Source organism: Streptopelia decaocto (genome assembly GCF_964273445.1).
Source record: "Streptopelia decaocto genome assembly, chromosome: 20".
NCBI classification, from domain to species: domain Eukaryota; kingdom Metazoa; phylum Chordata; class Aves; order Columbiformes; family Columbidae; genus Streptopelia; species Streptopelia decaocto.
This window is the reverse complement of record NC_138675.1, coordinates 4158214-4183626: the sequence shown is the minus strand read 5'-3', so window position 1 is coordinate 4183626 and position 25413 is coordinate 4158214. Positions and strand designations below refer to the sequence as shown.

The 25413-nt window shown below is 54.8% G+C and overlaps 1 protein-coding gene across 11 annotated transcripts in view; it reads right to left on the bottom strand.

The window, feature by feature from the left end:
• The window catches only part of CASZ1 (castor zinc finger 1), a gene marked incomplete at its 3' end in the record, with an annotated part of 150419 nt that overhangs the window by 70170 nt on the left and 54836 nt on the right, over window positions 1-25413 (bottom strand). For 8 of the 11 annotated variants that reach the window (XM_082070005.1, XM_082070014.1, XM_082070011.1 and 5 more), the window contains exon 1: window positions 13293-13431. The exons of 2 other annotated variants lie outside the window; for them this stretch is intronic. In XM_082070005.1, the coding sequence (XP_081926131.1) occupies window positions 13293-13341 (49 nt within the window). In that variant the 5' untranslated portion in view covers window positions 13342-13431. Of the gene's footprint in view, window positions 1-13292; window positions 13432-25413 lie in introns of those variants that run through there. One more of the 11 variants, XM_082070009.1, reaches the window with a different exon arrangement.

The following is a 25413-nucleotide window of genomic DNA, read 5'->3' as shown; positions in this document are numbered from 1 at the left end:
GTGCAATAAAGTGTGGGAGCGCCTGTGCGCGAGAAAGACTGCGAGAGTGTGTGCATATGGCAGGGACCGAGTTAGGAGGAGGAAGAGAAGAGTAAGGAAGGGTGGATGACACCATGGAAAGCAAAAAAAAATAAAGCTTGGAAAAGTGTAACAAGAAAATAGGGAGGAAGAGAGGAACAAAAGAAAAAGTGAAGGCCATCGAACAAATGAGTCTGGTGAAGCAAGGGAGCAAAGATAAGCGCAGGGAGGGAGGTTTGGGAAGAGGTGGGGGGCACTCGGGACGGGGCAGTGTCAGGGAGAGAGGACAGGGAAAGGGAGAAGGGGACAAGAGAAAAAAGGAATAAAAGAAATAAACAGGGGGGAGGGAGAGAAAGATGTCTATTAAAAACCTCAGTGCATAACACAAAATGTCAGGGTTTATAGCTTCATTCTTGGCATTGCTGGTACTGAGAACCCCACACAGAAATGTCACTGCTTGTCATGTTTAATCACCTGCTATTTGTTAACACCTTCGCTGCAAGGAGTCTGCCCCTCACCCCTTGCAGGCTTTCCTTTCGGAGAATAAACTGCGCATCCGTGTGTCTGCCTTTCGCTCTCCTTGGACAGGGGGTGCTCCTGGGGGCTCAGGACAAGGCCGGGAGCAGGTGAGCGAGATGAGTTTGTAGGGAGAACGACTTCAGGGCAGGGAAAGGCAGGAGTGAGAGGGGAAGGCTCAGCGATCCAACACACGTGGGTAAATCAAGGTGCACGGGCTGGTAAAGCAAGGGCAGGGAGGAGGCACCTGCACACCCCCTGCGCTCCCACCCTGCTCGTGTCCTGTGCCCACCACAGAAACAAAATCCCCCAAATCCGTGCGAGCCTGGAATTCTCCAATCTGTTTGCTTGAACAGCAACTGTCAGCTAAAAGCAAACTTCCAAAGCTATTAAACGCACAGTTACAGCTCCCTGCCCTGGCACCTGCATTGGTGACTTTGCTCCAGCTCCTCGCAAAGCCTGGGACCAGTGTTTTATTGATGCCGGTTTCCCCCGTGTCAGGCACCCGCGCCCCAGCGCCCGCGCTGCCCACCCAGCGCATTCTGTCTGTCCGACATCGCCTTGCGCTGCTACCGAAATTATTCTGAGGTCATCACTAGACAAGACTTTTCCCTCCTATTTCATGCACTCCAACTGGAAAGAAACAAAACTAAATCTCTCCTCCAAACAGTAGGGTCTCCCATACGAGCAATGAAATTCTAACTCTACAATTTTCAGGCCAAGGGAAAGAAATAAATCATCCCCTCACCTAAATGAAGAAAAAATTAAAGATGTGTATGCAAAGGTCATTAGTGCAGCGATTCTGTTTTAACCGAAGTACGGTAATCAGCACTGTTTCGGCACACGCGGCACAGTCCTTGCTCCACGCTCCGAAATGCTTGTGTCAGTGCGCAGCGCCTGCGAAGTGCTGATGCCAGTGAAGTTAAGACTTTACATCTTGAAAACGAAGAGAATTTGGGCAGCCAAAGAAATGGCAATATGACGAGTTGTAAGGGGGTCCTAAATGCATCCAATTTTTTTTTTTTCCATGCATTCAAACAACAAAAAACTAGCAGGTACTTTTCTACCCACATTTTCTTGTATATTTTCCTCACAACAGCGTTTTCATGGTCTTTTCCCATTGAGATCCTCGCTAGTTTCTAAAAGCAAATATCTGCATCTCGATGTCACACAGCGGAGAGACCCTGTGGGCGATGGGACACGGCACCGCCGCTGCCCCCGCGCTGGGGACAGGGGCTTCTGCTGACACCCACAGCCCCCACAAATACATTCAGACCCAATTTTCGCACCCGAGAACAAGGTGGTTGCAACACATGAGTCCAGGAACCCAGGACAGCAGTTTGTGCCCCAGCACGAGGTGCAGGAGCCACCCCAAGTCCTATTCTGGGAACGGGAACAGTACACAGAAAGGCCTCCCGCTGGCCTTTGGCCAAGGATAAAATTCACCCTTCTGAACGCAGGCCAAGATGATCTAAAGTGACTACTGACTTCTGTTGCCCAACTCCAGTCACCTTAAATGGGCCTATTTTTCCAAGTGTCGGTGCTCAGCACAGCTGAGAATCGGGTCTCTTTAAGATGTTTAATACTACATGTCCAATCACCGCTTTAACAAGAAAGACCACTATTTCTCTCCTGCGTGACTTCTTCCAGTCTGGCCAGGCCTTTTATCTTCTTTTTTTTTCCTCTCCCCTCCCTTCTCCTTGTTCTTTTATTTTTCAGCTTTTCATGAATTTCTCTCCGCTTTCCTCCCTCTCCCCCCTCAAGGTCATGCGGCTCATTTCCACGTTGAATATTTACTCAGCAAGCCGGGTCCTTTCCCGGGCGCTCACCACAAATATGCTTTCTGATAAAGTCCGGAGAAAAGAAACTATAAAACCCACAACAATGTCAGAAATAAATTTTACAGAAATCCCAACAGTGCGAAGTGGGGCTGTAATGGGGTAAAATATTTCAACAGAGACAGCGAGCAGGTAAAAAACCCTTGGGATTAGTTCACTCCATTTCCCTGTGTTTCCCTGATTATTTTCTTGCCTTCTTTTCTTGTTTGCTTTTCTGAATATTTTTGTCCTGCTGTTAGGGCTGTGCCACCTGTACAAGGGAGAGTGTTCTATTTAGCTTATCCATCCACAGCAACACCCTTATTCAAAAGCAGAACCCATCCAGCCCATGGGCACCTGCTCCTTCGTGACAACGACCCTGCAGCTCAAGCCCATCCAGAGCAGGGGAGTTTTCAGCTACAGTTTGCTCATTTTGACTAAGCCCATTACTTGTAAGCAGCTTGCATAAAGCATCAGGGTTTGTACATACCCGGGGTCATGCACAACACAGAATAGCCAGAGATCCCACAAATAAGGTCAAGCCCCACTGCCCGCTCTCAGGAATGGATGGGGCCCTTTGCACCAGTGTGGTAAGAGGGAGTGGGTCCTGGAGAATCTGTTTTGTACTTAATTACCAAGTCGGCTCACAGATCCATCCTACAGACTTTGTGAAATGAAGAGCAGCCTCCCAAGTCTCTGCAGGGCCCAGCCTTCCTCGCTGCTCTGAGATGGGGCACTTCTGATAAACCTCCAACTCCAAAGAAACAAAATCTGGCCAACGCAGCATGACTCTGAAAATCCAAGCCTCAGTGACATCATTTTAACCTCCATTCAACCATCAGAGACTGGCCCTGCCCTCACATGAAAGATAAAGTATTAACAATGTCAACTGACTGGCTACCATCTCTTCCTCGGAGATCCAACACCACTTGGCCTCCATGGCCACTGGGAAATTATAAGGAAAAGTAACTCTGCTGGCTTTTGTCATCAGGTCATGGTTTTATGCCCAAGAGTACATCTAGCCACAATTTCCCACAGGAGAATGGCCAAAATCTCCTTGCTGACAAGGTCAGGTTTGGGATAATGCGCATACAGCAACAAAAGGCACCCACCTGCCCAGACCCCCGAGGAACACGGGCGGGAAGCGAGCTGCTCTGAAATCAACCCCCTTCTTTTTCTTGAGACAGCAGGGCCCTCTGCCTTCTCCTCGCTCTAGAGGAGCTGCTTCAGGTTGCTTAGCGTTGCTGCTTCCCTTTTATGAGCTCACGATGGAATAACAGAGATCTGGGGATTCCTCCCAGCAGGAGAGAGGCAATTCACAGCCTCAAACCACCGTCGTGATACTCTAGGTTGTGCTGGTTTAGGCAGCTAGCTGCAAATACATCCGTGTCGTATTCTGAACAGTTTAGTACTTTAGGAACTGTGCGGAAGCCCAACTTGGCGGAGCCGCGCTCCTCCGGGTACCAGCCATCAGTAACAGCAGGGACCCTGACAGGAACCATGGCTGAGCTATTACAGGGGCAAATGCTTGCATTCACCAGCATCACAGCAACTAAACAGCAAGTCACAAGTTTTGCCAGGCACTCACAGCCCTGAAATAAAATACTGTTGCAAAAATACTCTGATTTCAGGTGCTTTTGGCCACTCATGACTCTGCGTGAGCAGCAGAGCGATGGGAGAGCAGCACGCCGAGGGCGGTGACACCGTCCCGAGTGGCAGCACACGCTGTGGGATGCTGTGTTGGCACCAGCACCCTGCAGGGGTTGGGAACGAGCCCGGGTGTCACCGCACTGTGCACAGGCTCCCTGCGACCCTTCTGTCTCCCTGGCACGGCCCGTCTCGTCTCACTGAGTGCTGCTCGCCCTCCCTCCCTCCCAACGCGCACATGGCTTTAATGTTTTTATTACCTGTTTGACTCGCTGCCTTATTGCTTCTCCTCTTAATGGGGCTGTAACCGTGGAAACGAGGAATAAACGGCCACCAGAAAATGAGATGATTAAACAGGTCACCCTGGCAAAACAAACTCCGTGCTCACAGGGCGCGGGCTGTGTGTGCGGTTTCTGCCCAGGGAACCGCGGGGCTGGGCCGGGCTCCTGCGGGGGCACATCCCCGAGAGCTGCCCCCTCGGAGAAGAGCGGTGCCTGCCCGCGGGGCCGATGCCCTGCACCTCCCCGGACAGACATGCAGAAAACGGCAAGGTTTGCTCAGGGAAGATGGACGATAGAGAGGACAAGACACGTCCAAGTAACTGGGGAAAAAATAGCAACTCTGATGAATATAAATAGGCTGGACGGAAAACAAAGCACAAGTCTGAGACAAGTTGGTGTCCTCTGTTGTCCCCATCTCCGGCGCTGGCCACGCAGCAGCTCCCAAGGGAGCACAGAGACCCTTCTGCCTGCGCTCTGCAGCTCCAGCGCTCTCCTTGTTGCTGCTAACGGGCTTACGGCCAAGCTGCACTGGTGCTGGCAAAGGCAGGGCTGGCAAAGGCAGGGCTCCGGCCGGCCAAGCACGGCTCCTTCTCCAAAGCCGTGTGGCTGGGAGGAAGGGGACAGCAGCGTGGAGCCCTGTCCCTGCTGGGGGACCTGCCTGGCTCAGGGACTCACCTCCAGCTCAGGTCTAACCTAACTTCTTCCTTGGGGTGCTGCAGATACCCTCACCAAGCTGGGAACAGCCGCATTCTACTCCCAGGCTCAGCGGTGAGCTGGGTTCTAGTAAAATGAGCCCGACAGATCAGTTAAGAATGGGAGGTCAGCTCAGCCCCAGCACACACAGAGGCTTCCCGTGAAAGCCGGGGGGGTACGGCCACAGCCCCAGACCTGAGCAGGACACCACAGCCCGCCTTGTGACCGGGGAGAAGGCTGGTCCACAGCAGCAAGACCAGGAGGAGACAGGGGTGTCTGAAATGAGATCCCTCTCTCAAGTCAAGCTGAGAGGTCATGAGTTTCAGACCAAAATGTTGTTGAAAACAAAAACTCTAAACAAGCAATCAAAAAAGCACAATCACAAACCATCATTCAAAGCAGTGAGGATCCTGCCAGGATCAGCATCCTGTCCCAACCTGTCCGAATCCAGACTCATTGGGTGCTGGCAGGCTGGGAAGAGCAGACTCACTCCACCAAGAGCAACGAATTCAGGAGACAAAAATTGGAACGGCAAAGCTTGGCGAGGTGGAGATGAGAGACAACTGCTTGAAGCACACAGGCGAGTGGTTGTGCTTGCTTTCAAAAAAAACAGCAGGTGGTTTATGAAAAGGGCCCTATTCTTTAGAGTAATTTGAGCCATATTTCATTGTTTGACAGAAAAATCCTAATATTCATGACCTCCTTTAACTGGAAGAAGTTTGCTCATCTGAATATCAGCCCACAGACAAATGGGAAAATGAAAAATAAAGAAAGAAAGATAATGGAAGGGAGGTGGAGGGGGGGAAAAAAAGGAAAGGAAAACCAAGACAGAGTCAGAGGGAGAATGGGATGTCCAGGAGGGTGACAAAGAGTGACAGGTCTGTGGGAATAAGGAAAGGAGGGAGAACATAAAGGAAAGCTATTTAGCAAGAAAAGTTAAATAGCTCAGCACCGAAAAGGGGTGAGAAAAGGAAGAGTGAATGACTGAAAATGCAGCAAGAGCGAGCAAAGGAGCCTTCTGAAAGTTTCCAAGCGCCTGGATCAACTTTGCAAAACTGTGATTCTTGTCCTACTGAGCTTCTGTTGAAAATATTCCTGTGCAAGCAAGAAGGAAAAACAGCCCCTCTCTCCCCAGGTTCCCTCACCCTCTTCCAATCCGGTCCTCCTCTGCTAACATCTGCTGCCTGCCTTCGGGACACGCAGATGGTAATTACTCCAGGAGCAGCTTCCTCTCCTTTCCCTGCTCGCAGAGGCCACTTGGCAGAGAGCTCCAGGCCACGGAGAGATCCCACACACACCTCCACACCGCACGGCAGGAGAGGGGACGGGGGAGCCACGGCCGTGCCCAGGGAACTTGATAGCACGGGGGGTAGAAGGTGGGTGAAAAGATGAAGACGTTTGTCTACAAAACATGGCAACCAAACACACCCCTGGCTCCAAGAAGGGGAGAAGTTGGCTTGACATGTGGGACTGCTGGTGCTCCTCCAGATAGGGGAAGGGGCGCTGGGGTGCGGTGTGCAGGGGGAGCGCGGGCACGAGGAGGAGGAGGAGGAGGAGAAGGAGGAGGAGGAGGAGGAGGAGGAGGAGGAGGAGGAGTAGGAGGAGGAGGAGGAGGAGTAGGAAGGCTGCCCTGGGCGGGCCGGCCCAGGGAGTGGATTCATACGGGCACGGTGCTGGCAAACACCATGCGGAGAGGTGGAGCTGCTTTAATGAGAAGATGCTTCTATGACTCAGGCCTCAAAGGGATTGGGACTTTATTATTTTATTTTTCCATAATAAATTATGCCCTGGGATGCCAGGTCCCGCCGGGTTTTTCTGGAAATACCAGACAAAAGCTGGTGTTGCTACCTGGCTTTTGATAGTTTCCCATGTATGGAAGCTAAAAGTTCCTGGTTCTTCCTCTGCTCTGCCCTGGCCTAGCCAGTGTTGGGAGAGGGGCTGACACCGCGGCACCTTTACAACAGAAAACCCCAGCTGGAGCTCTGCAGCCCCTGCCCAGGTCCCGGACAGCCTCCCTGTGCGTCCGCGACCTCCCATCCTGGACTCTGGGGTGCTCACGGTGCTGCTGGGACACCGAGGGCGCCGCCGGTCTGGTGGGCACAGGAGCCCCGGGCAGCGGGTGCAGGAGCTGGCGGGAAGCAGCGGGCTCGGCTCTCCCACAGCCCAACCGCCACACCCCAGCTGCAGGGAGGCTCCTGCCCGACCCCGCACCCGTCCATGGCCAGCAGCCAGGCCTCCTGCGCTTATCTCCATCACCGAAGCGCCCAGCCCTGGCTCTGGGCTGCACAGGGGAGTATCATTATGCCCACTTTATAGATTAGGAGTTATGCATCCCACACCAAATCCTCAGTCTCTGCCATGTCTCACAGACCTGTTCTGGAGCTCTCTTTGTTAGATTTGGGCTGATCTTGGCCCTAATTCAGCTCAGAAACTCGCGTTGCAAAAATCCCCTGCACAGCCTGCGGACCAAGCCCGCTGCCAAGGCCATCGTCCCCCCAGCAGCAGGAACGGCGGGTGACGCACTACGGCAGAGTGTTAGGGACACCGAACACACAAGGGCACAGACCACACTGATCTTCTCTCGCTGCTGCGAAAGATCCACTCATCACAATGACGATGCAAGCACGCAGAACCGCAGCGCAGAGGAAGGCGATGTGTTGAGGGAGCAACTTGGAGAACACGAAGTTCAGCACAACATCAACACAGGGCACGTGAGTGACCAGGAGCGTGGAGGTGGACGAGTGTCTGGGGCAGATGTGCATGTGCAGGACAGGGTGACGGGGACGTAGGTGTTGGGTGTGGGGAACACCTCCAGAAACGCTCCGGCGGAGCTCAGTGTTTTTACTGATTTCACAAGAGGCTCTGCTAAAATGTCACCTCTCCAAAGCAAAACATGTGCATGTAGGTGAATCATCATTTCACACCCCAAAACCAGGAATGGGTGGCAAAATTCTCCAGTGAGGCACCAAATCCTCAGGGGATTGCCATAAAGTGCACCCAGTGACTTCAGTCTTCCCATCCTTTTTTCTGGTATCTTGTTCTCTCCACCCCTTGCTCTCTCTTGCCAACCTATACGGGTTGTTCAGCTTTTATTCTGAGCATGAAACTGCCTTAGGACTGGAAGCTTTAAGCAGTTTCCCAGCCTCCAGAAATTTTCTGGTTGTGTTTCTCCATGGCAGAGCAAACAATTGCTTCGGTACCTGGCCACCACACCTCACTCCCAAACGCAATGAGAACTCAGAATTCTTTGGGAAATTTAAACAAGAACATATTTTACACGAGTGAAGTGCATGTTTTTGGTTCACCGTAACTATTTGTTCTCAAAAAGGCTTGACAAAACTGTTTCACTTTCTGGAATCATCACATGAGGAAAGATTGGAAGTCTCTTGAGAAAGAGGGGAGCAGGCTGGTGCCAGGTTAACGCACTGGGAAGAGAAGTTAACAGCTGCACTCAGGCACTGAGAGCCCTTTGGATGGACAACAAGGGGGTCTACAGTTTGCAAGAGGGAAAAGCATCATCATCCCTCTCCAAAACACACTTGGCTGCACAGACAAAGCCTGTGCCTACGTGGAACAGCAGCCTGGCCCCACAACTGCGATGGGTATTGCTGTGTGCCTAAGCAGCAAGCTCCAGCCAGGGACCAGGAGCAAAAGCTGCACCAAAGGGAGGGGAAGCCCCAGTGTACCGACCCCGCTCTGTGTCCCATCCGTCAGCCCGCGGGTGGTCCCCATCGGAGCAGCTCCATGTAGCCCCTTCAGTAACTCAATTGTGGCCAGAGTCTGGGCTTTCCCCACCCAGGGACTGTTCTGCCACCCTGCCAGGTCCATCCTTCTGCAGCACCATGGTGACCTGGCCCGGCCCTTGACCCACCTGTGTCCCTTTGGCTGAGCACTTTGTACCCTCCACGGCCACAGCTCCCCAGCCTGGTCAAGCAGGAACGGGGATTAGAAGCTAGCAAGTTTTCCTTTTGCTACTGATGTCTGCCTCCATTTCCCCTGCGAGTGGAAACAGGGAGCAACAAGGTCCTGGTCCAAGGGGCTCTCAATCCTCAAAATGGATTTTACCTGTCTCTGAAAGCTGCCTCCATCTCTCACCCCCCCATTGCTTTGTCCCTAGGGAAATCAGTCTAAAAGGGGCTAATGGAACAATGTCCCTCTCTCTCCCCCCTCTCATTTTCTTTTTTTTTTTTTATTAGCATTTGTGGAATTTATTCCCAAACTCTCCTAATCTTTCGTACACAACCATTTGATTTGCATAACCCAGCCCCCTCTCATAAAAACTGGCTGCTAGTTTAATTAAAAAATGTAAATTTGCTGTCATCTCGGGGCCTGGTGAATTAGGACGACATCGGCATTTTTTATTGCTGAAGACGTCCAAACTGATCCAGTCCGCATTGAACCGGAGGGGAGGAGACGGGGCCGCGTGGGACTTTTGGCTGTGGGTTCTGCCCCTCCCCTGCTTCCAGCCAAGCTTCCTCTGCCCCCTTTGCTTTTGCAAAGTGCGACTGAGGACGAGGATGTCGGTTCTGCCAAAGCCCGGCTGGACGGGCCAGCGTGGCCTCTGCGCTGTCAGCACTTTGGGAGCTGAGCCCTGGGTGGCACCTGAGCTCTCAGACCCTGGGAACGGCCGCGTCTTCCAGCCCTGGGAGGGAGGGAAGGAGCCCAGGCGGAGGTGGGAGATGCAGCACAAGCAGAGGTTGTCTTCACCTCCCACAGGACTTTTCATTACTTTCCAGATACTTTCAACCAACTTTTCAGAGGGTAACCTAAATTGCAGGCTGCACAGCAGCCTAAGGGTATGATTTGATGTTGAAGGGAGAGTCAAAGTGGCCGCAAAAGGCTCTCGATGTGAGGGCAGCCGAGTGCTCTGGCGGTGCGAGAATCGGGACAGACAAGAGCTCTGAAACAAATTCCCAGCTCAGATAGTCCTTGCTGATAGGGGCAAAGAAGACTCAGAATGGAAGCATAAATAGTCCAGGAAAAGAGAAGGAGACACTGATTATATGGCAGCTACATATTAAATATTTGACCCCTTCCAGCCAAGGTATCTGCATCATTCACAGCCGGTTTCAGTACTGCTGCCTCTCCCGCCCTCAGACACGGTGTTTCACAGCAGAAGGATGCTGCACACATTAGCAGACCCCACTCTGTCTGTAACACACCTAGTTTAGAAGGAACAGGACCCAGTAGACAGGGTGCAGGAGGGGAAACAGAAGTTTATTATCTCAGGGATCAATTTTCTGGTCTTTCTGAGAGTTACCACTCTATAGCGCCAAACCAGTAGAAACATTCCTATGGACTTGAACCACCTTGCAGCACGTTCTTCAAGTAATAGCTGAGACCTGCTTAACACCCCGACAAGAAGGTTAATCCCTGCCTGGGTAAACTCTTCTCCCAAGGAAGAGTCTTCACCAGGTAGGCTGAAGCACTTCAATGCTTTGTACCCAACAAGCAGCTCATGGGACTACTGGAAAGAGACCTGAACACCCAAATGAACCACCTGTGAACCTTCTGCAGACCGTGAGCTCAGCACAGGAACGATACCACCCCTGCCTGAGCCAGCGTCTCTCCAAAAATCTGTACTGTCAAAAGAGAATAAGTTGGCACCAGCCCCGAGAAGGTGTTCTATCCACTGGGTGTTTCAAACAGCAGTGATTGACAAAACAAAGTTTAAAAACAACCCTTTCAGTGCAAAATTAGGTGTTTCTCCACCCATTTACCACAGGTTTCTTGGTTCTCATTCTGAGATCAGTTCCTGTAATCTCACACCAAGGATAATTAGGCTGCGGAACAGTTTCCCAAAGGAAATGACAGGTGCCCAGTCACTCAAGATATTTACAACCAGACTAGCAGAAAAGTCACATGTAGGGAACATCTTGCCACGACCCTGGGTGGACAGACTCAGTCCATGAATTGTTTCTAGCCCTTAACCACGACGAACGCTTCTGGCTCTAGAAGGTCCACGCAAGGACTGGCTGTGCTGAGAAAGCCCTCGGCAAGAGCAGACTGTCAGACCCCGCGTAGCGAGTCCCTCTGGGAAAGAAACCCCTCCAGAGCTGGCTGTGCCAGCTGGCAGCTCGTGTGAGCAGCCCCCGGGCTCTGCCTCTGGGGAGCCGCAGCCCCAGGGCTTGGAGAGAATTCAAGAGGCAGCGACTGAGGGAGATAAGCTGGCCCAAGCAGATAAGGGTTAGAGGTGGTGATTATGGGGCAGGTCTTTGCCCCGAGATCATGACAAGACGGGTTCACCCACACACAGATCGTAATGCTGACTTAAACAGATCTCCCAGATCCTCATTTCCATGGCTTGCTGCGCCCAGGTTCCCATGCCCAGGCGCCGAAACCCCCGGGTTACCTGGGCGCAGCGGCAGGAGGGCCAAGTGCCCACCACGCTTCCGAGAAGGAGGGTCCCTGTTGGGGGGAAGGTGCTGGTTTCACGGTCCCTTTTCTGGGGAGCAGGGCAGCTGGGCGGGCAGGGGGCCGGGCGCAGGGGCCCATTGGCCAGTGGGCAGCGCTCCGGCCGGCAGGGGGCGCTGCATCCCCGGGGCCCTGCCCGCCCCTGCAGATCCCATCACTGCTCTGGAGATGGAGATCAGGGCTAAATCACTGTTTATTACTCTCTAAAGCATTTGCCCTCCTGCAGTTTCACCACATCCTTAACTCCTGGGCTGCCCACGCAGCCTCCCAGCTCCTTGATCTAGAAAGGAGGCAGCCGCACGCCCACGGCCGGACCCAACCAGAGCCGGCGCGTCGCGCTCGCGGGTGGAAGCGGTTCCTGAGCCGCTCGGTTCCTGATACCAACGACAGAAATAAATAAATAAATGAAATTAACGACGACAAAATTATCCTCTCAATCAAAATATCGGAGTACATAGTTCAGGCCCAGTCAATCATCAACCAGTTTATTGCCACCTTACTCTTTATTAAAAAAAAAACCAACACGCGCGCACATACACATACGCTCCAGCAATAATTACGTGGACCATGGCGGATTGCCAGCGCAGGCCTGTTTGGCCCATCGCTGCCATTTAGTTTTTACATGGGAAAGAATGGTCTACACCATTTTAGAGGAGGAGATGTGGTTGTGTTAGCAGGTACGGGGCCAAAGTGGTGGGGCCAGGTCCCAAAGAGGGAGGTAACATGGCCCAAGGGATTCTTACCAAACTCCAAATCTGCTCACTTTGTGAAATCTAAAGGAAACCCTGCCCCAGACCGGCCCAGGGCTGGAAACCCACCAGCACAGCGCGCCCCCGGCTGCAATCACGCCCCGGGCTGACGGAGCCCTGTCCACCAAAACCCCCAGCTGAGCCCGGGCACCCACCCAGCCCACCGCCCCGCCAGACCCTGCTCCCCGGCCCCATACCTGATCCAAAACCAGTGGACGTGCCACAAAAAGCTACAATCAAAAACACGCCCAGCCCAAACACTGGGGCCTGTAATCTAAAACCAAAACATCACCCCAGTCTGGCCACATCTCCTCCCTGCGAGATGTGAAGGGGTGGGGGAGGTCTCATATACCTCACATGGAAGGACAAAAACAAACCCATCCCAGATATGCCCAGGTTGAAAAAAAAAAAAAGAAATAGTCATTAAATGTAATAAGCAGCCTCTTCATCTGACACTGCCTTGTCCCAAATAAATTAAATTCCTTTTCATTTAGACAGCACAGGAACCTGACAGGCAACCTTTACCAACGAGACGCCGGAGCTCCGAAGGGGAACAAAATGAAAGAGAAAACAACCCACACAACTTACAACAAATATAAACGCAGAATCATTTCAAAACCCCCATAAACTTCCCCTCCGCATCCTCTCCCGGCCCCGCCGCCCGCCCGCCGCCCCGGCCCGCGGGGGCCGCGCTGCCGGGAAGGACCGGGCGGAGCGGAGCCCCCGCTCACCTCGCCGCCCGCCTCGGCGGGACCGGGGAGAGCGGGGCCGGAGCGGCGGCAGGAGAGGAAGCCCAACTTCCGTAAAACAAGTGAAAGAAAAGTGAAAGAGGCTGCGAGCCCCCGGCAGCACCTGGTGCCGCCCCCGCGCCCCGCTCGGCCCGGGAGCCCCTTGCGCCGCCCCGCACCCGCGCACCCGCCTCGGCCCCGGGAAAAGTTTCGGCGCAGCGGCGGCCCCCGGCAGCGGGTCCCGGAGAAGCTGCCCGCAGCGCCCGGCCCCGCGGCGGCGGACGGAGCGAGCGGCGCGGAGGGGCGGCCGGGGCCGGGAGCGCTCCGCTCCACACCGCTCAGCGCGGGGGGCACCGGCAGCCGCACCGACCGGGGACTCCGGCGGGCGAGGGGCCACGGGCAGGAAAAGGACAATTGTGCTGTACTTACCATAGTCGGAGAGACGAAAGCCGAATTCACTTAAATAATCAACTTTCATAATACTTAATTAATACCTAATTGCAGCTGATTGCTCCCGAATAACAAGTTGTTTAAAGCACTGATGTCATTGCCGTGCCGGTCCTCCCCGAGTCACTTTGGCAGCGGGGCCGGGGGCGGGCGCGGCCGCCGCGGGGGGCGGTGACTGGCAGCCGGCGGACACGCCCCCGCGCCGGGCCCGCCGCCGGGGGCAGGTGCGGGGCCGGGGCCGCAACGGGCCGAGCCGGGGCGCGGCGGCGGGGTCACCTCGGGCGGCCCCGGCAGCCGGCCCGGCCGGGGAAGGAGCGCGGTTCCCGGGAAGCCCCGCACTCGGGCCGCGGGCACGCTGGGCCCTTCGGGACCGGCCCGGCCGAGGCGGCCGCGGTGCCCCCGCTCCCACCGCCGCCGGTTCCCGCCGCCAACTGCCCCGCGGGAGCGGGCGGGCGGCGCTGGCTCAGCCGGCGGGGAGCGCGGGACCCACGCGCGGCCGCGGGAGCCCCGGAGCAGGCGGGGAAGGAGCCGCCGGTGCGGGGCAAACCGCGGGGGGCTGCGGACGAGCTGTGCCGGTGCCCCGGGGAGCGGGCCCGGCAGGACCCGCAGCCCTCGGGCAGGGGCAGGGCGGGTTGCCCCGGGCACAGCCGTCCCACGCGTGTCCGGGCTCGGCCGTGCAATACAGGACAAGTCACCGGGGAGGGCTGGAGCCCGTGGAGGACCCGACAAACGGGCCCGGGGTGGCCGGTGTCACAATCCTGGACGTTAAAGCATCTTGCCCAATGCGCCGCAGGAAGCCAGGGGGCACTTGGCCCACAGGAGGGGCAGTTTTTTTTTCTTTTGCAGTGAATTTCCTCATTTTTTGTTGCTTTATTTTTCTAAGTAGCAAAGAATGCGAGGGAGGTTCTAAGAGGCGTGTTGGGTAAACACAGATATAAGCCTCTTTCTTTAAAACAAACGAGCAGATTATTTACCTGATTAAATAGGTATTTTGAGCAGGTTGTAGGCTGTTTTTGTGAACACACCACATTTGGCTCCATTTGGCAGAGCAGGGCTCTCCACCAGGGCTGGGGAGCAGCCCATGAACTCACCAGCTCTTAAATCCTTTTTATAAGCAGAATTTAATGTGCTTTTCAAAGGAGGCCAGCATCATTACCCCACTGCACAGGTGGGGAAACTGAGGCACTAGCAAGGGAAGTGACTCGCCAAAAGTGGCCAGACAGGTTAGTCACAGGGCTGGAAGTAGCCCGGGTCTGTTTGGCTCCGCGCACCAGGACACGCTGCACCCAGAGAGTGTCCAGAGACCCAACAGTGCAACTGCAACTCATCATCTAACTAAGCCGGCTCTCAGCAAGTGCTGCATTTGCATGCGTCAAATCCTACAGCGGCGCACCGGGCCAGAGGGCAGGGAGAAGGAAGAGGAGAGGGGGAATCATTTGTGAAAACCACAAGTATTCTGGCTTCTCCCGGAAAAAAATCTAAACAAAGTCTAGTGAAACGGAGCCACCCAGGGACCCCCCGGGGCAGGAAGCAGGGTGGGGACAGCGGTGTCAGGCAGGAGGCAAGCGTGCCCTGCCCGGGCCACGCACCTCCCTGACCGAGCCCTTGCGTGGGGCTCCCTTCCCACCTGGTGCAGCCAGGCTACTGCTTTGAGAGAGATGAGCAAACCATTATCAGCATCGCCCCGACTTCCCAGGCTGGTTTCTAACCATGTCATCAGCTTCGACCAGCACTGTCGCCCGGTGCTGCCTTTAAAATCTGTCTGTCTGCATTTCACTTGGCCCCAACACAGACACCAGCCCAAACAACACCACCCACGATCCTCGTCAGAGCCTGTAATGGTCCTTACACTACAGTCAGATGCTACAGCACCTGCCAGGGAATATCCTACCCCGGGGATGCGATGGACAGCGCCAGAAACGTTAGTGCTGCTTAATCTTTGGCTTTAAATAGCTCAGTTTGCACTCAATGCTTTCTTTCAGGTGTGAGGATGCTGACGGGTCCCACAAGTTCACCGCACCTCACATCACCCAGATTTCTCCATTTTCACTTCTCCTATGAAACTAATATTTAAGCGGTGGGAGTTCTGCTCAGTGCCGCTGTTCCATGAGAGCAGCACCAGCTGCATCTCCGACTCCTCTCAAGGGAGAACACGCTCTAACACAGATGTGTCACTGCACATATACAGCCACAAGGCCCCTCCAAACATACCTGTTCCTCTACATGCACCGGGCTGAGCACGTTCACACATCAGTATACAAATGTTCCCCACCCCTCCCATCCCAGCGTGCACACGCAACATGCATATGCACTCCAACAGAGAAAATGATACTCTGTGCTCACTCCTATTCAAACACACACATATCCACACGCCATGACACACATGAACCCCCCCCACAACCTAAACACACCCGGAGCGTCCCCTCCGCACACTTCCCACTGTGCCTCCCACTCCCCCTTGCAGAAACAACTTGCCAAGGTGTTTTTTCAGGTGAAGTCCACGCCCTGCAGCTGACGCAACGGAAAGGCCTGATTTCCTATCTCAGCGATCTCCAGTCACAGGATCAGGTTTTATTTCCCCATCCTCCCTCCTTTGCCTCTTACCCAAGAAAAGTTTGTTTTTTCTCAGGGGCTGTGGAGCTTTCTGCTCTTCTGGGTACCCCTGCGCCCCCCATCAGGGCAGCATCTCCCCTTCTTCCCCCATCCCTCCAGGGCATGGGCACCTTCTCAGGGGCCAAGCTGCCTCGGACCATGCTCTGGCAGGAGGCAGCTCCTGGACCGCGCTGGAGGGAAGGCAGCGCATCACCTGCTCTGAACCGTGCCCGATGCCATGGCCAGAGCCACCCCAGCCACCCCTGCCCTTCCACGGCAGGTGAAGAGATCTCTCCTTGTCCCTTCCCACCCTCCCAGGGGCGTCGGGAGCTCTCGGTAATTAATGTTTGCCAGGTGCTCAGAGATCCTCAGATGAAAAGTGCAATGGGAGGGGGAAGGATGATTAATTTATTATTATTATTACAGTTTAATGCTTTCCCCGCAGACAGTGTGCCAGGGCTGAGCAGGGGGTGAGTCATGCTGATATGTGGGACATCCCCCTTTGTGTGTCTCTTCTACCTTTGTTTTTTTATGCTTAGCCCATTTTCTTGGCAGTTTCTCCCGCCTTCGCTGGAGCTGACCCTGGGGCCTGGGGCCGTGCTCTGGATTCATGTGGGCTCAGGGCGCTGGCTCGCAGATTGCAGGTTGGAGATCTGGCAGCGCTGCGCTCCTCCTCCTGCTTGGGGAGTCTATTAGGCAAATGCTCTTGCCCTATTTCTGTAATTTTGTTTGATTTCTGTTTCGTCAAGGGAGGCGCCCGCAGGCCTCGGGGCCTGGGCGGCAGGAGCAGACAATCCGTGCTTTCTTTCCCTTTCCTTCTCTTTCACTCCTTCCTTCTCAATTCAGTTTCAATCACATTACTGGCACATGGCACCCAGAAAACATTGCCAAAGCGGCTGTGCTGAGTCTCAGTGTGCCGGGTGGGGCTCTGCCGGGATCACTTCTGCCATTTACCATCCACTGGTGTCACTCAAACAGTTTGACACCAGCTCCCCACCATGTGGCTGCTGCTCTTCCAGACACTCCACAGCTTCCAGCATCCACTGGAAGCCAAATGCTGCTCATCTCTTGACCACTGCCCTGGAGGAACGACTGTACCAGGAGCGGGCCACACGGCATTGAACACACACTGCGCGCCCTCGTGCTCCACAGGGGCCCACAGGACTTAGGGGGAAGGAGTGGCAGGGGTTTGAATGCACTAACAATTAGTTACAATTTACTACAGCGATTTAAAGTGCAGCCTGGGGATTTCAGGGTGAGGACGCAAGGGGATAGTCCTACCCAGGCACCATGTCCAACAGGGAAGGTATCTGGGACTGAAGAGCAGGAGCTCTGCCCGCAAAACCAGCAAATGCCCCCCTGAGCCAGCCCAGAGCTGCCCCCATGAAGCCCCCAGGCCCCAGCTGGGCTCACCAGGCACTGGGGTGGCCTCTGGAGGCACCAGCAGACGGGAAAAGGCTTTCAAAATACAGCCCAGCAAGCAACAGAGATGGGACAGGCAGAGAGACAGGCTGGATTTTACAGGACTCTGATGCTGTGGGGTAGGGATGGTCTCCATAAATTCATTCTGAATCTGATCTGGCTTGGGCTGGAGCGAGAGGCAGAAGGAGGGAAGGCAGAGGGAGCCAGGCACATCATCTACTCTGCTCTACCTGCCCCATCGCAGGTGGGGGCTGTGTCAGCCCTGCTTCTGTGCAGGGCACTGGGGGGGGTGCAGAGGCACGTGGGGGACTGTCCTCGACAGAACAGGCAGGATGGACGCTCGTTTGTTAGAAGTGACAGCAGGAAAGTGAGGGAAGAAGATGGAGGAGCTAAGGAATGGGCAGCAAGAGCAGAGAAAGGAGACCCTGGGCTGCACGCAGTGGGGGCTCACTGCAACCCCTCCGCTGGGACGTGACAGCAGCATCCCCGCCACAGCAACAGGGCGGGACGGCGAAGCGTCCCCTCGCGCGTGAGACACAGCGCCAAGCGTGTGCGCAGATGCCGTGATGCAGCACGCGTGTGTCCGCGGGCTGGCCCTGCTTGTGCGACGAGGCTGCCGAGCATCGCCGACCGTGTCCCCGGGCACCGGGGGGACGCGTGTGCCCGTGCACGAGGACACGCGTGCACGCAGCGGCACAGGGACACGGCTGCGGAGGGGCGGCGGAGCCCCAGGAGCCCTGGCCGCGGGCCGGAGGGTGCGGGAGCAGCGGCGGGCGGTAAGTGTGAGGCAGACGCAGCGATTGCATTACTGAAGGAGCCCGGGCTGGCAGTGCCGAGCTATCGTCCCCGTAATCCTGTTAGCCAGCAATCTCCATTCCGAAAGAGCTTCATTTCTTTGTGAATATTTGTAAACTAGATATCTAATGGAAAATTATAGGAAAATTATAGTGAAATTCATGACGAAGAAATCCGATTAGCCCTAATTCAATTATGCCATCTTAGCCCACACAGCACATTTCCCATTTTTTTCCCATAAATACCAATGCCAGGGGTCCGGGTAATCAAATAAAATTGAAAATCATCTTCCCATTAAATTCAATTAGCTGCAATTTCTAAAGCCTATCAGAGATTTTAATTACTAAATTATAAAATTCTCCAATGCTAAATTGAAACTAAAAAAATTGCACATCCTTGTATTTCAGAAGAAAAAAACCTAGCAGAAACCTTGAAAAATACCCTTCTCCTCCCATCAGCACCCACGTGAGCACGGGCCTGGGCAGGCTGCACCCGAGACATCCTTGTGGAGGGACACGAGCCAGGCCGAGGGAAGAAGGTGGCTGCCTCTGAGGGAAAGAGACTGGACATCAGCTGAGATTAAAACCTAAAGTCCAGCCCTAATTACAGCTCGGGCTGAAAGAGGAAAGAGGAGAGGCTCATGATGTTCACAGTATTTTTGCTCCCGTTTCCCGCTCGAGCTCCCCGGTCCCAGCGGGTTCTCGGCCCCTCCGCGCCGCTCCGCTGGGAAGGCACCGCGCTCCTGGAGCCAGTGTCACTCTCGAGGAGCTGGAACGAGCTTTGCCTGCAAACGGGCTCTGCGAGGCCGTCCCTCGAGTCTCGCTGTGCCAAACGCGGGGCAGGAGAGCCGGTGATGCCCAGAGGGAAGCAGGAGGGCAGATGCTAGCTTTGTGCTTCTGATAAAGCTTCTTGAATAATAGCCATGCAAGCCCGGTCCTGACGCTGAATTAAGGGAAGCTGGAGCCCTCAGCAAACTGATTTAGCTTGAAGCGCTACTTCAGCGAGCACGTGGGATGCTCCAGAGGAGGGGGACGCGATCACCCTTCCCTGATAGCGCAGGGAACGCTCTGAGTTCACAAGGCACCGGGCAGGCAAGCCCATCCCTAAACTGTTCTTTATTCAACAACCAAACCAAGCAGGCAAACGGGGAACCAAAAAGCGCCTGTGCCTCCAGATGCTCTCTTCCAGCCCCGCTCCTCCGGGGACCGACATGGCACAGCAACCTGTCGAGGGGCAATTAACCACGTGAACGAGCGGCAGGAGAAGTGAAGCTCAGCTCAACACTTACAATACCTGACCCTCCACAAGGCAGCGAGTGAGGATTTTCCGGCACCGCTTTTATGCCAGAGAGCACTTTTGCTTGGTACCCTAAAGGGTTTATTCATGCGCTAACATAAACGAAGCCAGTTTCTAACGCATTTCACAGCTTTAACTAGCTGCTCGGGCTGCCCCGAACCAGGCCGATACTCGGTTTAATTTACTGGGCGCCCGAAAGTTGCCAGCAGGGAGTTGCCCACAAACAGAACAACAACAAAAAAGTTAATGATCTGGGCTTTTTCTTTAATAAATAGGCAAACTGGCTGAGCCGGATTGTTGGCTGGGATTCGTCTCCCCTTTATCACCCTGGAGCTTCTGTGACACATTCTCCAAATCATCAGCATTTTGCAATTTGAGGTCGTTACCAAATACTATTTTTTTGCCAAGGAAGGGAGAAAAATAAATTAATAATTAAGAAGCCCAAGCAGGGAGAGGCTGCGGGTTGGATGGCGCTGCCACCTCCGCGGGGATTGCTCAGGCACCTGGCAGCCCGCCCAGCGCGCACCTCGGTCGCCGGCTCACCCTGGAATGTGGTGCTGGCACCCAAGTGTTCCCTGATTTTACTACGAATTAATCAAAGTCTCTTCTGCGAACGTCTAACACTAAATCACCACTGGCTGAGCTTCAAATGCAATTCCCCTGTTCCCGGGATTCGGCACAAGGAGATTACCAGCTCCAGGTGAAAAGCTGAAGGGGGTTTCCTCTCTGCGCATCTCCTGGTACTCCAAGGCATCAGCCTCTCCCAGCTGGAAGGAGAAGAGATTTCCTGCAACTCTTCTCCCGCTCGCAGCAGGCAACCGCGCAGACGTTCAAGATACGCTGGGATAAATCTGCGTGTGCTTCCTGACTAGATCGTACTTACACCAGAGAGGAATCTGACTTGACTGCGGGCCGACGCAGACGGCACAGGACTATATTTGCAGCGTGTGTGCGCCTGCACCCCTATGTTCACATAGCTCTGGGTGCATCTACACACACGAGGACATGTAGAGATGTGAACCCGTGAGATCCTGTGTGGGTACGGCTGTCTGCGTGTTGGTGCACGTGTATGTGCACACGTATGCGTACATGTGTATGCACATGTATGTGCTCAGCTCCGTGGCACCGTGCGGGCAGGCGCCACCCGTGTGTGCAGGGCCGTGCAGTCCGACATGGCGCGGCTGCCCACAGCCAGAGGCACGCAGCCTCTCTCTGCGGGCGTTCTTGCCGTGTCAATGTGTGCATGCCTCATTTGTCACCAAACTTGCAGCACTGAGCACCGGCCTGGCCCCGGCCGGCCCCCCAGAAGGCGATGGCACCAGCACACGTCCCTGCACCGCTCTGCAGACACGGCGCTGCCCTGAGCCGGGGCCCAGCCGTATTCCCCTCTCCGCACTTTGCCTGTCTCAGAGTCCTCTCGTATTTTCAGTGCTCACTAGACCGTGAATTCACCTTCATACCAGTTACAGGGTTATTTAGCTTCTCCTGACGCCAATAACCACCAAACTTTCACTGGCAGCTCAGCTTTCTCCCGGGAGACACGCAGAGCTCCTCTCACCTGCCCACGGTGCCCCCACCCACACACACCCACTGCGAGCACGGGGGACAGGTCCCCGAGCAGGACACGGTGCTTGGGGACATGGCTCATCCGCCAGCAACAGCCTCATCCCCACCCACATCTACACTGAGAAAAAGCAACAGAGCAGAAGAGTTAAAAACAAGACAAGGAGAGTGAAATAGAGGAGAGGGAGACCAAGAGAGAAAGAGGGTGATAAAGCAAAACCAGTTCAACAGAGAAGGGAGTGGGGAGGGAGGCAGCGAGAGCGCAGAGACATGCTGTGTTTTTTTGCCCTTGCACACCCCACAAAACAACACTCTCCAGCACTTGACACTAACGTATCCTACGGCTCTCCCTGAAATCTTAAGGATCAACTAGACAGTCCCCGTGCAGCCGCCGGACTGAGCTGTGTGTGGGCTGGGACACTGCCAAGGAGTAACAAGGACAATCTGCCCAGATGGGAAACACGGGGCTCCCCAAGGCCGTTGGAGTGCAGAAAACCCCAAACAAGAGGGTGAAACCTCCATGCAGGGCCATGCGCAAGGAAGTCGGCAGCCTGTCCCTCTTACCGAACCTCTGTCATGAGGAAACCCTTTCTCTTTCCTTCGCTGGCCCGGAGCCACCTCTGCCACTCACCCTCCGCTGGCTCGGAGCCACCTCTGCCCATTCCCCCAGTGCAGACCTGTAAGGCACCTTTTTGCCAGCTTTTCCCTCCACTGCCACAGCACCCGTCTCTTGGCATCATGTTTTTGGCCCAAGGCCTTACAGCTCACCCCTGGCCACGTGGGTTTGCTCCCTGCTCTCTTGGGCTTTCCCGTTCTGACTGAACATTTCTCAGCTGCAGCAAGTGCTGCAGCGACATTTCACTTGGAAACCAAGCGTGTGCTGGGGCCGACGGCACCTCCAGGACCTGCCTCCTGGTCCCCAGGGCTGTGCACGGCCAGACACAGCTGACGAGGTGCACAAGCCACTGCACAACTTGGGGCACCGCTTGCAGGGATTCCATCCTTCCCACCCGTCCCACCGTGGCCATCCCCACCTCCCATCCTGCATGGCCCCTTGCAGCAGCTTGGCCACCTATCCCAGGGGACAAAATCCCCCATCCTTTGGCCCAGGAATTTCATCCATTTGCTGCTGTAAAGCAGAACTCAAAGTGGTGCTTTGTTATCTTACCACCGCTGTGGTCCTGGGATAAAACTCAAACGTGACTCCTCCACTGAGTGTGCAACCATCCATCCCCACAAGCACAGGGTGGGCACAGGTCTGCACACATGGAACGGAATGGCACAGGCCTGGGAAGGGAGCTGGGGGGGACAGAGCTGCTCTTGTCCCTGAGGCAGCTGTAGCTGTCCCCACCTACCACCAGAGACGGCAAGAACCCACGGGACGAGAGCAGGAGGGACCGAAGGGGCAGCTCTGGCACAAGCTCACCACAGCCAAACACTTTCCCCTGTCCTCAAGCTTCCTTGGGACAATTCCTACCGCTGGAGTTCCTGGTGGATTTGCGCAGCCACCCTGCAAGGGCAGATGTGGGGAAGCACGGCAGAGACACCCCCTTGGCCTCACCTGCCCGGGTGGACACCCCAGCCTCCATCCCCCGGATCACCATTAAAAAAGAGCTCTGTGCAAACAATAGATCAATAGAGCCCCCGCCTCTTCGGAAGGAAAACAAACACCCGGATCACCGCAAATTAGAGAATGTTTCGCTTCACTTCATCCAAACAGGCTGACAATTTTTTTGGGTTGTTGCCACGGCGACAGAATAACACAGCGTTCAGCCTGTTGCAGAACAATCAATTAAGTTAATGCCTCGGAGTGCCTGTTTACTCTTCCATTTAGGAGGTGCTGCTCTCGCTCGCTCTCTTTCTCTCTTGCTTGTTTTAAATTTCTCATCCTTTGCTTCCTGCTCCTATTCCTTCTCTATTTAACCTAAAATAAAGTCCTTCCCATCAACTACCTCCTGGCTTGTAAGGAGCCTCCCACTTTTCGGAATGATCACCTGGAATAGTTTTTTCCTCTCTCTGATTCATGGCATTTCTCCTTTCTTCCTGGAAAAACAAAGAGACTGGGATTTACCTTTACCCTTCAAGGTACAGCCCTGTCCCCTCCTCCTGGTGTGCCCAGGAACTTGCAAAGTTTCTAAACACGCCCAGGGCAGAGCTGGGCACCTTCTAAAGCAGCAGAGCAGCTCCGCTTTTAAAAAGACGATGTAACTCTTGAGCTAAAGACCTAAGAAGCAACCAGAAGCCTCCTGTGGGCTCTGCAGCACATCACAGCTCTGCCATCCAAGGGGGAGAAATGAGGTACCAAGGAGTGAAAGGATATAATTCAGGGCTTCTGCTTCTGATCTCTCTGCACCCTGGTGCTGTCTCTTCCTCATGAGCACAATATTCCTGTGCTTTTGTCTCTGAAACCCCAGGGAAAGTGTCCAACCTCCCTCACATCCTCATACACCAAAATGAAAGGAAAAAGCAAAGCCAAGCATGATGTGGAGACATGCAGATTCCATGATACTGTCTCCTCATCCTGCCACTAGCAACAAGTGCCTGAATGTAAAGCGTACAGTAATTTAGCATTGAACAGATGGAACAAAACTGTACACAGAGCAGACAGAAGAAAGGGGGGGTCGGACACAAGTTAAAATTTCAGGAATGGGGTCAAATACAACATCTCTCCCCTGCTCCCCAAGCTGGGTCCTTTCGAAGGGCCCTGTTGTCTCCAGCTGGCAGTGTCACCCTGCTCGCTGAGGACAGCCGGGCACATCCCACCAGCACGTCCCCGCTCCCCCTCCGCGAGACGGAGTTGTCAGCAGGACCTGTTGGAGCAGGGGCTCGCTGACTGCTCCCTGTCCATTACAGCCCAGATTATAAGCATATTGCATAGTGCTCTCTGCACGGTGCTGGGGAAATCCAATACGCTGAAAGGTTAATGCAATCAATTAGGGTGACAAGGAAGTAGAGTAAAGCCTTCCGAGTAGATGAAAGGGAGAGAGAGATGGAGACGGAGAAAAGCAAAGAGAAGCGGAGGGGGAAGGAGCAAAGAAAGACGAGTGGGAGGAGGAGGAAGATGGCAAAGAGGGCTTGTGTTGTAGACCCCAGGGTGCTGGGGTGGCCAAGGGCACTGTCCAGCCTCAGCATGGACAGGATGGTCCCATGATGGCCCCACAGGGACAAGGCCATGGGTCCCCAAGACAGCAGGAGGGCCACGACTTCCCTTACTCGGCACCTCCTGCCCAGAATGTCCTGCTCCCAAATACCCTTCACTTGGGCGACGGGCAGAACTCCCCCCGTGCCTTTGCTGCCCAGCTGCCCAGCAGGGATGGAAGCAACTGCTTGTGTTTAGAGTCACCATGCAAATCAAACCACTGCCAAAGCCCAGCAGGCACCTCTGCCTGCAGCGCCAGTTTGATGGGGATGGAGCGGCACTCAGCCTGCCAGCACAGCACAGAGCCCCCCGCGTCACAACCTGCGTCCTGCAGCCCCATCCCGCAGCTCACCAGCCTCTCCCCGGGGCGTTCCGCTCAGGGAGAGCCCCGTCCTCCCCGCCGGCCCCCCGAGCCGCAGCCGGCTGCCTGAGCTCCTGCTCTCTGACCCCGCAAGCTGCACAGCACTTCATTAACCTGGGCTGACAGGTCAGCGAGTGCAGCCCCTTCTACCGCAGCTCCTGCTCGCGCACAGCTCGGCCTAGGAGAACGTGACACCAGCTCATTAGGACAAATTATTACTCTATAACCCCTGCCGCAATGTCCCTTAATATGCCTATTTAGCAAGAGACAAGTCCTGGTGGGCTCCTCGGCATTAAAACAACCTCACAAATCACCAGAGGCACAAGCACCGTGATCTCCGCTTCTGGGGGCGGAGGACGGGGCGGCTGCACCCCGGCTGGGTGCTGGCTGGAGCAGTCTGTGCTGGTCTGCAAGCAAAACGAAACCCTTGGTGCCACGTTCCACGTGAGATCTACGACATTCAAATATTTCCTCTGTTTCCCTGTGACAGACGTGAAGTCAGCTCCTGGCTTCACAAATTCATCCTCCCCACTAACCCTGCTGGCGAGGCTCCTTGCAGGCTCTAAGCAGCGAAACCAGAGAGCAAGTTTGGAAGCTGATGCTGTTGTCAGGCGCCGTGCGCTGCCTCCCCACGGCCGGCCACGCTGAACTCCGGGGGAGTGAGCCCGTCGCACATGAAAGCAGCCGGCTTGCACCTTGCAGGGAGAACAGGCTGGCTGGGGCTAATCCAGAGATTACAGAACCTCCGCAATTTAGGGCACAGTGAGTGAGATATCACAGGGAAAGACAGAAACGCGGGCAAATGTCAGAGGATGGCTGCTACTGAACAGGAACGGCGAGCAGGAGGAAATCAGCCTGATCCGTAGGAGAGAGAAAAGGGAGAAAGAACACGGTGATTCATGTAACAGAGCACCAAAGAGTGCAGAGACAGAGAA